A 13,487-nucleotide genomic window follows, 5' to 3' on the forward strand; every position below is an offset into this window, starting at 1 on the left:
TGTTTGTCTTTCTTTGTGTTTTGTCTCATAATCTTTTTTCAAAAGCAATAGACCAGAAAAAGTTACTGTTCCAATTCGAAAGTTATGGATTTAGTTTTTCTACCTATATGAGGGGAAAAATAGTCCCAGGCAAGGAATACAGGTTGTTAGCTGCAGAGTGTTTCTGTCTTCATGAATTGCCTTAAAATAAAACTATGTTTCTGGAATAATTACATAGTAGCCACAGCTCAGCTAGATTGATATGTGTCCAGTCATTCCACAATGAACATAATAAAAGTGGCCATTGAAAGGTTTATGTACCCATTTCAAGGTTGTTTGTTTAAAATTTGGTTCTTTTTACAGATGAGCCGAGTTAGAGTAATGTGTCCTGGCACTTTTAGGCACAGTGGCAATGAATTTAATATCCCCTTTTCATTTAGCAATAACTTGTTGATACTGCTGCTCTAATAGGAATTGGGAAAACAAAGTTATATAAAAATCATGGGCTCTGCTGACAAGGAATTCATACTCCAGACCAGAAAAATAGAAATGGAAATAAGCTGTACTTCTATAGTGACGGGTTCCTCTGAAAAGAAAGTCTGCTATAGAGGAAGTACAGCATAGAGATCTGAGCATGGACTTTGGAGTTGAACCAATCTCAGACTGACTCTTGGCTCTGCTCTTGCTTCCTGTGTGACTTAGTTTTGTATAAGCTTCTTAACATTCTCTGAGTCTTAGTTTCTCTACTGGTTAAGGAATAATACCTGAAAGGATTGGAGCAGGAATTAAGCGAAATAATGTTAGCAAAGAGCCCAACATAATATTTGACTCAGAATTGAATTACCATGGTAACCAGCATCATTTGCTGTTTTCTGATCCCTGTGAAAGAAAGTTATTTTATCAAATATATGAACAAAGATCTGTTTACAGGTGGCCTTTTAAATGTAGAAGAAATCCCTAGACATGAATACTAAAAATGAAATAAACGTTTCCATTATGTGGTTCCATAAATTGTCTATAGCATGGCAGTAAAGTTTTAAATTGTGCCAAATGCTTCATATTTGTTTTTAAATAAAATTAGATTATATTTATGCTTATTCAGTGAAAACAGCCTTACTTAAGTGCTGCGAGAAATATGAACCATAAAGATGGCTCTTTTTCCCCCAACGTTTGAAATATTTTCCTGAATTTGTGTCTGGAGTTTTCTCATAACTCAATCAAGAAACTTTTGGTTTTGTGTTATAAATAGTAACCTACCAATTATATTCAGTTTTTCAGATTTCTAGAAGCTGATTGTTCTCAGCAAAGTAAACATGAATGCTCAATGCTAATGCACTACTCAGTTACGAATAAATGCTATCATGTAGGTCTTCACCTCTTACTCTCACTTGCAGTTAGAATGCCAACTGATGCTATGCTGTTTACAGCCTCAGATAAATACACCGTTAACTCCCAATTCAAAACCAATGAAATCAGCCTATAAAGGCAAATTTTAACTTTAGTATCACAATTTCCACCTACATTAATCAGTAGAATGTTAAAAGTAAGCATGTTATTTGGCATTGTGCCTGGAATCCTATTCTCTATCCCTGTGTAAACAAATGTCAACGAGGCAAGCAAGAATTAGAGTAGAAAGTCATTCAAGTTTAGAGGCCAGCCTGGAAAAAGCTTGAAAGCAGAAGGGTGAGAAGCTTGATTAGATTGAAAAATGTGATAATTGGAAGTGGGAGTATATAGAGATGGATGCCTCAAATTCAGCTAAGACAGTTTATTGATTCAATCAGAAGCCGTATGAAGAGATTTTGATATAGTCAGAGCTGTAGGTGGAAAATAAAAGTAGTAGGAGGAGAAATTTAAGATAGAACATGTAGAAAGAGATTATGGATTAAATAGAAATTGTTTTAACATGGATTATATTCTGTGATTGTCATTGAGGTTGAGCCAAAGTGAAAGAATCACAGGGAAGGTCTAGATTATTAGATCTGAACCACTAGTAATTTCGAGTATTTGCAGTTATTGCAATACTTATAAGTATTATCATCACTTATTTTTGTATGATTCCTATTAGAATTTCTCAAGATCAAACGACTTCTGATTTGGTGTTTGAAAGATGGCAGGTGCCCAGAAAAATTGATCCTAAAGATAGTTAGGGAATGGGATAGATGGGGAATGGGTATATTATGGTAATAGCTGAATTGGATGACTGCTAGATTTTAAAAATAATTTAGAAGATTTAGATTTCCCAAAAAGTTGCGAAGATAATATAGAATTGGCTGCTGGACTTTTATTTGGAGGGTGTGGGTGTTGGGAGGGCAGAAGAGAAAGGATTGTACAGTTTGCTATTCAGTGGGACTTGAACACATTTGAAAAGGAGTGGGCATAGGAGGGAACACGATGTCTAGAACCTAGTCAGGTATGTAGAGCCTGGGTAGTCCAGGTGTCAAGCCACGTGGGACTACTTCTAGTTCAACTTAGATCTTCTCTAGCGGAAGGTATCTCCCTCCTAGATTTGGAGATCTCACTATTTTTCAAGAGCGATGACCAAACATGGAAAAAGATAACTAAGCATGTAGAGAAATAAGACACCACCAGTAAAAAAAGCAGAAAAAGCCCACCAGCTTCAGATGACGACATTATCAAACACTGTAAAGCAAATAAACTTACTGTTTTCAAAGAAATAAAAGATAAACCTGAGACTATCACAGGTAAAATAATAGAACTTCTAAAAATGAAAGTACAGAAACTAAAATGGATAGTTGGCAATGGCAGTTTGGACACACAGAAGCAGAAACTAGAAGGCAGATCTATATAGAGACAAAATGGTAGAAAATAGGAACGAGAGGGTAAAAATATGACGAATGCATGTTTGATCATTTGTTCTAGAGAGAAAAAGGAGAAAGAATGAAGCATAGGAAACTAAGAGACAACGATGGAGAATTTTCCAAAATTGATAAATGGTATCTGTAGATGAAACTCCATCCAAGACAGACAAAGTAAACATCCACACTTAGACACATTGGTGAGACTGCTGAGCATCAAAGACAAAGAGAAAAAAATGTAAAGCAGAAAGAAAAGAAATTAACTTCAAAGAATTAGCAATTAGACTGAGATTAGAATCACTCCCCACAAAGGAAACCAGCACAGTGAAATTAAACTTTGGAAGTGCCAGGGAAGACATTAACTTCCAACATAGAATTCTCTATTGAACACATCTTTCAAGAATGAAGGTGAGGGCCTTCCCTAGCAGTCCAGTGGTTAGGGCTCCAGGCTTCCACTGCCGGGGGCATGGGTTCGATCCCTGGTCGGGGAACTAAGATCCCACGTGCCGCATGGTGCGGCCAAAAAATTTAAAAAAGAATGAAGGTAAACGTCCAGGTAGCTGAAAACATTGGTGGCAACCTAAGCTCCCCATCTCCCAATATTTCGTTGTAAAATAAGGCAAAAAACAAGAAGGAAAAAGTAAATCTGTACAAAAACCTCAGTGTAACTTGAAGCCAGACAATTTTGAAACTTCAAACTAACAATAAAATGAGAAAAATCACCAAATCTCTGCATATACTTTCACATGCCTGCCCCAGTCCCACCTCAGAGCAAGGCTTTGCGGAGAGAAGGCAGAGGGAGATGAACTTCAAGAAAGAGAGACGAAGGATGCCAGCAAATGGGCCTAAAGTTAGTGTAAAACTACTGCCAAAAAGACTAAGTGCACCATAAGTCTGAATGCTCTAAAAAATATGTGCAAGCAGATCAGAGCACAAACCATAGAGAAGGGGCTTCAAAGTGAGCACAATTTAAAGAGGCTGGTGTAATCTAAGCGGGCAGTCTCTGAAATACAGAAAAAAAGTGAAAAAGGAGATGGACCTTTTGACAATTAGGTGATGAGAGAGAAAAGAAAAAGGAAAATTTACAGTCCTGCAAGATAAATGAAAACTGCAAAATTGGAACACTTATGACCCCTCCCTATCACCAAAACAAACCAACAAAAACCCCACTAAAGCATGTGAACTTTGCTGTATGGACTGAAGAGATCTCAGCCATGAAGCATGGAAATATCAGTAACAGATATGAATATTGATAAGGAAGAAACAAATTTGTCATTATTTGTAGATATGATTGTGCATGTGAAAAATACAAAAAATCTACAGATAAGTTAGAGATAATAACATAACTTAGCTTTACTTCCAGTTACGGGTGCATTAAAACAGAAAGACCTTCCCATCAAGAATAATTAGAAAAGCTTGGATTTTAAAACAACCACCAAAAAACCTGTTGAAGGATTGGAGAGCTACTAAAGTAACAAAGACTTAGGGGTCAAGATCCTAGCAAAGGGAATTCAGGGATGAAAATAATGAAGTTTTTACCTTAAGTTATTGGTTGATTCATAAGTGGTGACTAAGAGTTTAGAGATGCCTGGTAGCAGAGAGGCCAGGCAAGAGGCAGAGAACCATGCAGAAGCTTTAGGCAGTACCACTGTGTGGCAGGAAATATGAATTCAGCACCTATCAAGGCAGTGGGCACCAGTCAACTTTAAGTTAGGACACTTGAATGGCCACACATTAGAAGTAAGGGCTAGTCAGAAAAAGACCAATTTTTATGTAGAATCCCACTTGGTATTAGTCCCATCCCATACTGGAGTAAGCTGATCTGCCCCTACTTGAACTGCCTGCAAGAAGCAGCAAACTGTGTCTGGAGCAAGATACCATCTAAAGCCTCAAATGATTACTGCAAATTTTAATCCATAACATATAGCATCCAGTTAAAAGTTACTTTTATTGTCACATCTCAAATGATGAAAGATCAAGAAAAAAATAGAAACAGTCCCACGGGAGTTACAGATTTTTCAGTTATCAATCAGAAACTTTAAAACAATGGCAAGGAATAAATTCAAAAAAGTATAAGACAATGAAGAATTTTTTTTTTTTTTTTTTTTTTGCGGTACGTGGGCCTCTCACTGTTGTGGCCTCTCGCGTTGCGGAGCACAGGCTCCGGACGCGCAGGCTCAGCGGCCATGGCTCACGGGCCCAGCCGCTCCGCGACATGTGGGATCCTTCCGGACCGGGGCACCAACCTGCGTCCCCTGCATCGGCAGGCGGACTCTCAACCACTGCGCCACCAGGGAAGCCCCCAAGATGAAGAATTTTAGCAGATAATTAAAATCTATTAAAAATTAAACGGAGGCTTTCATTTCTCGACAAAATGGACTAGATGTATTTCTCTTCTATTCCTCCCACTAAGCACAGCAAAAAACCTCATGTGTTATATATAAAACAAAGAAGACTCAGAAAGGTGGAGAGAAGAAGGCAGACCAGCTAGGAACCTCCAAGGAACCTCCAAGGGACCTCCAGCATCCAAGGAACGACACTGTGATGAGTTCCTTGGTTTTCTTTTTGCCTCATATATCCCATAATAGATGTTGCCTCATGTATCCCATAATGGATGCTGGAGAAGCTGGCAACCCAGAAGTGGCACACGGGCTTAGTTGCTCCGCGGCACATAGGATCTTCCCAGGCCGGGGCTCGAACCCGTTTCCCCTGCATTGGTAGGCAGATTCTTAACCACTGCGCCACCAGGGAAGACCCAGGTGTGATTTTAAAACCTTTACAAGACGTAAGATTTCTGCATTTCACAAGAACTGGTAAAATGTGGACACGAGCAAACTGTGATAGTTTGTGTATCTATAAAGAGTGAGTTTGGACAGCTAATTTTAACAGGTTGAGGGGTCAGGATGAGGCACATGGAAGCAGTTAGCACACACTTTTTAGATTTGGCGGCTGGGAAGGAAAGAGGGCTGGGATTCTACCGTAGACAGAGGAAAAGGCGGCCAGTGGAGGAGAGCACATATATCAGATATGTGGGATAATGGAACACAGGCAGAGGTAGCATGAAGAGGTTGGTCTTGGGAAGAAAAGAGCCTCTGGCTTGGAGAAGAGAGAGGCTGGCTGAAGATGCACATTTGAGAGAAGGTGAAGGAAACAGGTAGTTGTGTCTAAGGATAACTTTCTTCTCAGCCTGGGAGGTCCCTGTTGGAGAGGGGATAAGCCCAGCTGAGGGCGATGATGTAGGTTTAGAGCGCGGAGAGCGGATACCAACACCAGAAAGGCAGATGTTCAGGGAGTGTCAGGTGCTAAACCTGAAGTTGTCAGTCTCGCTGCTCAAAAGGTGTAAAATGATGAATTGACCGCCAGGTGGCGGTGTCTGTGGAAGCTCACGTATCCCATCGGCCCTGGCGCCAAGCGGAAGAAGGCGTGGAAATGACTCTCTGGCCTGCATCGCCTCTACTCTCCTATCCCGACTGACGTTGGACAACAAAGATGGCGGCAGGAACCAGCAATTACTGGGAAGGTAAGGGGAGACTTCCGTGTGCGTCTCGCCGAGGGGCAGAAGAGCTGAGCGAGGACGGGTCTTGGCGGAGGCAGCAGGGGGAAGAGCCTGTCTTCCGGAGCGGCCGAGTTGACGGGCAGGGCCGGGCTAGTGCGAGCCGCCGGGCCTGGGGGCTGTAGAGACCGTGCGGTCTGGGGAGGGGACTGACCTGAGCGACAGCGGGACCTGGGGCAGGGGTTGGGCAGAGAGGGCTGAGTCGGGACCGAGAGGAAGAGGGTTTGAGTCGCCGGAGGAGAGCTGGGTTGAGGGGGGAGCGGAACTCGGACGAAGGGGGTTGGGTGTGAACTCTGGGAGGAAACGAGTGTTGAGCGAGAATATGCCGAGTCCAGGAGACTGGAGGTATCAGCGCCTTAGAGTTGAGGTAACTGTTGGGCAGTTGAGTAGGAAAAGAGGAAGGAGAAACTTGTCACTCCGGTCCATCGAGGGAAGTTGTGTGAGCGGAATGTCTCCCTCCTGTTGGGTCCGCTTGGCACCTTCAGGCTGGGACTTCGAGGATTGGGTGTGGAGTCGCGTTTGAAGGCAGAGGAAATAACTTTACCCTCTGCTCTGGAAATCGGTTTTCTTAAAAAGAGAAAGTTGAGAGAACCAGTGTGAGTTGTAATTATTGCATTTGCTTTACCTCTTCTACCAAAAAAAATCTTGTGACTTGACAAGCAAGTTTATTTAATCTGAAAATATTGTTTGATAAAATGGGCTCATGTAAAACTCATTCCTGGACCATGATGATAAGCAGAGATCAGAGAAGGCTGACCTTTTTCTTTCAGTTGTCTCTTTGCTTTACTGCAAAATAGAAACTACTCTCCGAATCCCTTTTCCCTTTTAACCTATTTCCTCTTGCTACCCACCGAAGCCTCTGGAACCCACCACAAATAGCAGTATTGTCACTATCAGCCACTTGGTCTAAAATAGTTAATTCTGAGGTCATCCATACTTGCTTGTTATACTTTCAAAATGCTTTTACTTGATGTTTTCTACTATAGAAGACAGTTACTAATTACAGAGAAGCATGCTTATAGTTTAAAACATGTATTAAAACGGTTATTTGAAATGTGTGTGCTAGCTAGAAAATATTTTAAAATTATGTAGAAGTGCCTATTGGTATCTTGAACATTAGTCATTAGGCTATACTTTCTTGAAGCGTTATGCTCTAATAATTATAGCAGCTTATTATTGACAGCCTACTCTGTGCCAGGTGCCTTAAACACATGATTAGTAATGCATAGGAAAACCCTGAAGCTAGGGGTTTAAAAAACAAAAAGCAGAGATTCATAGGTTAAGTAGATTGTGAATAAATCAGAGCCAGTTCTCAGAACTTCAGAACTTTAGGCTGAGCTGAGATTCTAACTGAGGTTTGGTCTCTGAGAAAATGTGCTCCCCTGTATCACCTGCATGCTGCTTCCTACTTCTGGTTGCTGATAAGTATATTGAAATAATGTTTCATACTCTTATTCCTGAAAGATGAGATCTTTATACTATGCCTTCTGTATTTCAGCCCTTTTATTTTGACCTCTACTTCACCATTAATGAGAGTATTCACATCTAGATATGGGCTTCCTCTCACTCAACCACCTTAGATGCCAAACCATTATACCAATTTCTCTGCATGCTTGTTTGCTTCTGTTCTTTAAAAACTTACACTCTTATTTCTGTTTTACTTATATTTGACCTTGTCGGTAGCACATCGTTTACTGTCAAACTCATCCTCTCCAAATATCTTTCAGTAAGCTTATTGAAAGACAGTTTTTTAAATCTTTGTCAGTGATTTTTTTCTTTACACTCAAGCACTTACTCACTGTACTGTTAAGAATTTCATAAGCTTAATAAAGCTTTGGAACATAAAGAGATAGGAAAATCCTTGTCAAAAACAGTGATGGTTTCTTTCTTATAAAGTTAGCTGGTAAATTGATATAATGCTTGTCATAAACCATACTCAGTTCCTTTGTGATTTGTATTCTCTTCTGTTTTCCCCTGAATTAAAATTAAAAATTTTAGCTATTGCTATATAAGTAATTTCAGGGATGTTAGAACAGCATTTGTTGTCTAGGTGTCTTTGGGATAAAGCTGAAAATTTGCATTTCCCACTGTTTCTCCCCTTTTTGCCTCATCTGAAGTTTAAATAAGTGACAATTTGCTTTCCTGGGTAGGTGTTTGGTTTGCTTCTTTTAATACTTTTCTTTAAGGGAGACTCTAGATATTTGATCATTTTCATAGTTTGTTTTCTTCAGAAAAGTTTTGTGATTTTTATATCTACTGATGGATTTTTTGTGTCTAATTATTTGCTTTTGTAATTTTGTTAAAGATCTCAGGAAACAGGCTCGACAGCTGGAAAATGAGCTTGACCTGAAACTAGTTTCCTTCAGTAAACTATGTACAAGTTACAGTCACAGCAGTGCCCGAGATGGAAGACGCGACAGGTATAGGTACTACCAGATTCTCTCTATTATGCCTTAAACTATATAATGTTTTTGAAGCATTAAAAAAATAAAGTAAAATATATAACTCTGTAACTTGGTCTATTGGTAAATTTTTGGTATTTTATTTTTTGTTTTTGCCTTGTTTTTTAGTGACTTATAAAAATTCTTAAGTCTTGAGACGAACATTTATTTGGGATCCTTAGGCAAAGACTGTTGTTGTCAGGAGGAAAATGCTAAGGCTTAAGAGTGAGTTTGCATCAGAAATAAGCCAGTATAAGGAAATGTTGCTTTGCCCACATTGTATTTCTTATATTTTCTGATTGCTAAATGGATCTGAGAGACTACTCAAATGCACAGTATACCTACTGCTATTCTGGTGTTTTAGAGTTAATCTAATGCAGTGTGTATCCTCACTGTTAATGATCGAAGCTCTTTTAAATTTTGGTTCTTTTTTGAGAAACTGGTATACTACTATTTTGAACATATTTAAATGTATTCTTATCTTTGAAACTCACTTTAGACCATCCACTTTGTTTTGAAAAATATTAGGAAATATTTAAGACACTTAGGAAGATATAGAGAATAATATAATGGATCCCCATGTGCCTATCTCCCACTTTAAGAAATAATCATTACCAATTCAGTTGAGGCCCCTGATGGCATCCCATTTTCTCCCTCCGGGTAATCTCCATATATTTTTACTACATATATATTTGTGTTCCTGAACAATTCATAATAGTTATTTTGCAACTTGCTTTTTTGTGTAACATTATTTTTGAGATTAAGCTATGGATACATTTAACTCTAGTATATTCATTTGCTGCATATAGTATTACATCGTGTGCTTGTATCAGTTTATTCTGTAGATGAGTGTTGTTTCTAATTTTTGCTTATTTTAATAATTTTAAACACAAGAGTGTTCATCATGCCTCAGGTCCTGTTTTTAAGAGCTTTATATAAAGGCTGCTGGGAGCATTTTTACTTATTTTACATACCTTCTTGAGGATTGGTGGTAGGTGGGATATTTTTTCAGCTAGTAATAATAAAAACTGAGCTTGGATTTGAAAACAGATCTTTCTATATCCTGAGCCCATGCTCCAAACCTTTCTGTGTACATTCCAACAAAAGTCTTATTTCAGTACTATAGCCAGTGTTGCTTCTTTTTACAAGGTCACATGATTAAAGAATTAAAGATAGCAGGGCCAACATATTGACTTTAGGAGCTAAAACTAAGCTATTGTCATGTCACATAGCTTTGATTGCAATGCATTGCTTTCGGCTTGCCTTTATATTTAGCAGGTAAAGAGAATGAGGAATATTCTTTTCTATGAATAAACTTATTTTATCACTAGAAAGCATTTTTCCTGAATTTAAGTCTCCCATTTGACTATGCCAGTGAGTATACAATTTTAAAACTCCAAACTGTTAAGAGATTCGATTACATGATGCTTTTCCTGTGTTCTCTGTGTATCACGATCTTAATTCAGACACACCTTGTTTTATTGCGCTTTGTTCTGTGTGCTTCACAGATATTGCATTTTTTTTACAAATTGAAGGTTTCAGCCCTGTGTTTAGAAGTCTGTTGGTGCCATTTTTCCAACAGCATTTGCTCACTTCGTGTATCTGTGTCACATTTGGTAATTCTCGCAACGTTTCAAACTTTTTCATTATTAGGATATATTTCTTGTGGTGATCTGTGATCAGTGACCTTTGATGTTACTTTGTAATTGTTTTGGGGCACAACAAACTGCACCCCTATAAGATGACAAAGTTAATTGATAAATGTTATGTGTGTTCTGATTCCTCCGTGGACAGGTCCTTCCCCCATCTCTTTCCCTCTCCTCAGGCCTCCCTATTCCCTGGGACGCAACAGTATTGAAATTAGACCAATTAATAACTACAGTGACCTCTAAGTGTTCAAGTGAAAGGAAGAGTTGCACGTCTCTCACTTTAAATTAAAAGCTGGAAATGATTAAGCTTGGTAAGAAAGGCATATTGAAAGTCGAGATCAGTTGAAAGCTAGGCCTGTTGCGCTAAACAACCGAGTTCTGAATGCAAAGGAAAAGTTCTTGAAATAAATTAAAAAGTGCTACTCCAGTGAACACACGAATGATAAGAGAGTGAAAAGCCTTATTGCTGATATGGAGAAAGTTTGAGTGGTCTGAATAAAAGGTCAAACCAGCCACAACATTCCCTTAAGCCAGGGCCTAATCCAGAGCAAGGACCTAACTCTTCAATTCTGTGAAGGCTGAGAGAGGTGAGGAAGCTGCAGAAGAAAAGTGTGAAGCTAGTTGAGGTTGATCCAAGAGATTTATGGAAAGAAGCTGTCTCCATAACATAAATGAGCAAGGTGAAGCAGCAAGTGCTGATGCAGAAGCTGCAGCAAGTAATCCAGGAGATGCAGCTAAGGTGATTAATGAAGGTGGCTACACCAAATAGCACATTTTCAGTGTAGACAGAACAGCCTTTTATTGGAAGAAGATGCCACGTAGGACTTTCATAGTTAGAAGTTGATGCCTCAAAGCTTCAAAGGACAGGCTGACTCTCTTGTTAGGGGCTAATGCAGCTGGTGACTTTAAGTTGAAGCCAGTGCTCATTTACCATTCCAAAAATCCTAGGGCCCTTAAGAATTATGCTAAATCTACTCTGCCTGTGTTCTATAAATGGACCAACAAAGCCTGGATGTCAGCACATCTGTTTACAACATGGTTTACTGAATATTTTCAGCCCATTGATGAGACCTACTCTCAGGAAAAAAGATTCCTTTCAAAGTATGACTGCACACTGACAATGCACCCAAGAGCTCTGATGGAGATGTACAATGAGATTAATGTTATTTTCATGACTGCGAACACAATGTCCATTCTGTAGCCCATGGATCAAGGAGTAATTTCAACTTTCAAGGCTTATTATTTCAGAAATACATTTCTGTGGCTTCCGTAGATAGTGATTCTTCTGATGGATCTGGGCAAAGTCAGTTGAAAACCTTCTGGAAAGGATTCACCATTCTAGATGCCGTTAAGAACATTCTTGATTCATGGGACGAGGTCAAAATAACTACATTAACAGGAATTTGGAAGAAGTTGATTCCAAACGTCATGGGTGACTTTGAGGGGTTCAAGACTTAAGTGGAGGAAATAACTACAAATGTGGTGGAAATAGCAAGAGAACTAGAATTAGAAGTGAAGCCTGAAGATGTTACTGAATTGCTGCAGTCTCATGATAAAACTTGCACAGATGAGGAGTTGTTTCCTGTAGATATATAAATTTCTTAAAGGTGAATAGTTTCTTGAGATGGAATCTACTTCCGGTGAAGATGCTATGAAGATCGTTGAAATGACAGCAAAGGATTTAGAATGTTACATTGACTTAGTTGATAAAGCAGCAGCAGGGTTTGAGAGGATTGACTCCAATTTTGAAAGAAGTTCTACTGTGGGTAAAATGCTATCAAGTAGCATTGCCTGCCGCAGAGAAATCGTTCACAAAAGGAAGAGTCCATCAATTCAGCAACTTCAGTATTGTCTTGTTTTTTAAAATTGCCCCAGCCGCCCCAGCCTTTAGGACCCGGATCAGTCAGCAGCCATCAACATCAGGGCAGGACTCTCCACCAGCAAAAAGATTACTCACTGAAGGCTCAGATGATGGTTAGCATTTTTTAGCTATAAAGTATTTTTAAATTAAGATAGGTACATTGGTTTTTTAGAATAATACTATTGCAGACTTAATAGATTACAGTAAATTGTAAACGTAACTTTTATATGCACTGGGAAGCCAAAAAATTAGTGTCACTCACTTTATTGAGATACTTGCTTTATTGTGGTGGTCTGGAACTAAACCCACAATATCTCTAAGGTATGCCTGTACTTTTATGACTCCTTTAAAGGGGAAACTATTCAAGAACATTCCCTCAGAAATTCTACAACAAATTGGAAATGAGTTTGTGGAATTACTTCAGCCTCACTGTCTCTTTTAATGAGAAACCTAGAGCCGTGAGGACCAAGATCCAATGTGCATTCTAAAGTTTTGTTTGTTGCCCAGGTTGAAAGCACATCATAATGAATAAACTCAGTGACAACCAGAAGTTTCTTTCAGGAGTAATTTTTTACTTTTTGTATTTTGAGAACTTTATGGTCTTATGAATCACCATGTACTTATAAAATGAATTAAATTTAACTGAATCTTAGTATTGTGGAGAGTATGTTTTTGACCTTTTCCCCGGACTCATACCTCCCTGAGAATGGTGAGTGTAGAGATTGCCTCCTCATCCATTCAACAAGTATCTAAAGAGCATCTACTGTGTGCCAAGCACTATTCTCAGTGATAGGCATATATCTGTGAGCAAGACATAGGCAGTTTTCCTCCTGACGGAGCTTATGTTATTGGCCCATTGTTCTTTTTCTTATTTCTGGTAGGGGAGGATCTGTATTAGTAGTATATAGAGCATTTCACATGGGCATGTTCTGAGATAAGCAGAGAACCTTGGGTTGGCTCTGACACATGATCAAGAATGAGATATTTTAAGGCAAATAAATTAAAATTTTTAAAGAAATAAAAATTTGGACCTAGTTAAACATCCTAAAATAAAAATCCTCATTGGCTATTTCACTGCTTGTTACTATTGCTGTAGATGTGTATGTGGAAAAGGGAAAGAGCTAAGGTAAATTTACCATTAAACTGGTTATTTAATCTTTTCATTTACTGCACCCAAGCAACTGT

The 13,487-nt window shown here is 38.9% G+C and overlaps 1 protein-coding gene across 4 annotated transcripts in view; it reads left to right on the top strand.

Annotated features, from left to right (window-relative positions):
- The first annotated feature begins 6,222 nt into the window (after positions 1 to 6,222).
- Positions 6,223 to 13,487, top strand: part of GOSR1 (golgi SNAP receptor complex member 1) — a 48,202-nt gene continuing 40,937 nt past the window's right edge. For 2 of the 4 annotated variants that reach the window (XM_060290690.1, XM_030861910.2), the window contains exons 1-2: positions 6,223 to 6,318; positions 8,657 to 8,777. In XM_060290690.1, coding sequence (XP_060146673.1) covers positions 6,288 to 6,318; positions 8,657 to 8,777 — 152 coding nt within the window. In that variant the 5' untranslated portion in view covers positions 6,223 to 6,287. Of the gene's footprint in view, positions 6,319 to 8,656; positions 8,778 to 12,387; positions 12,416 to 13,487 lie in introns of those variants that run through there. The other 2 variants (XM_030861911.2, XM_060290691.2) reach the window with 2 other exon arrangements.

This window comes from Globicephala melas, chromosome 20 (assembly GCF_963455315.2).
Source record: "Globicephala melas chromosome 20, mGloMel1.2, whole genome shotgun sequence".
NCBI classification, from domain to species: Eukaryota; Metazoa; Chordata; class Mammalia; order Artiodactyla; family Delphinidae; genus Globicephala; species Globicephala melas.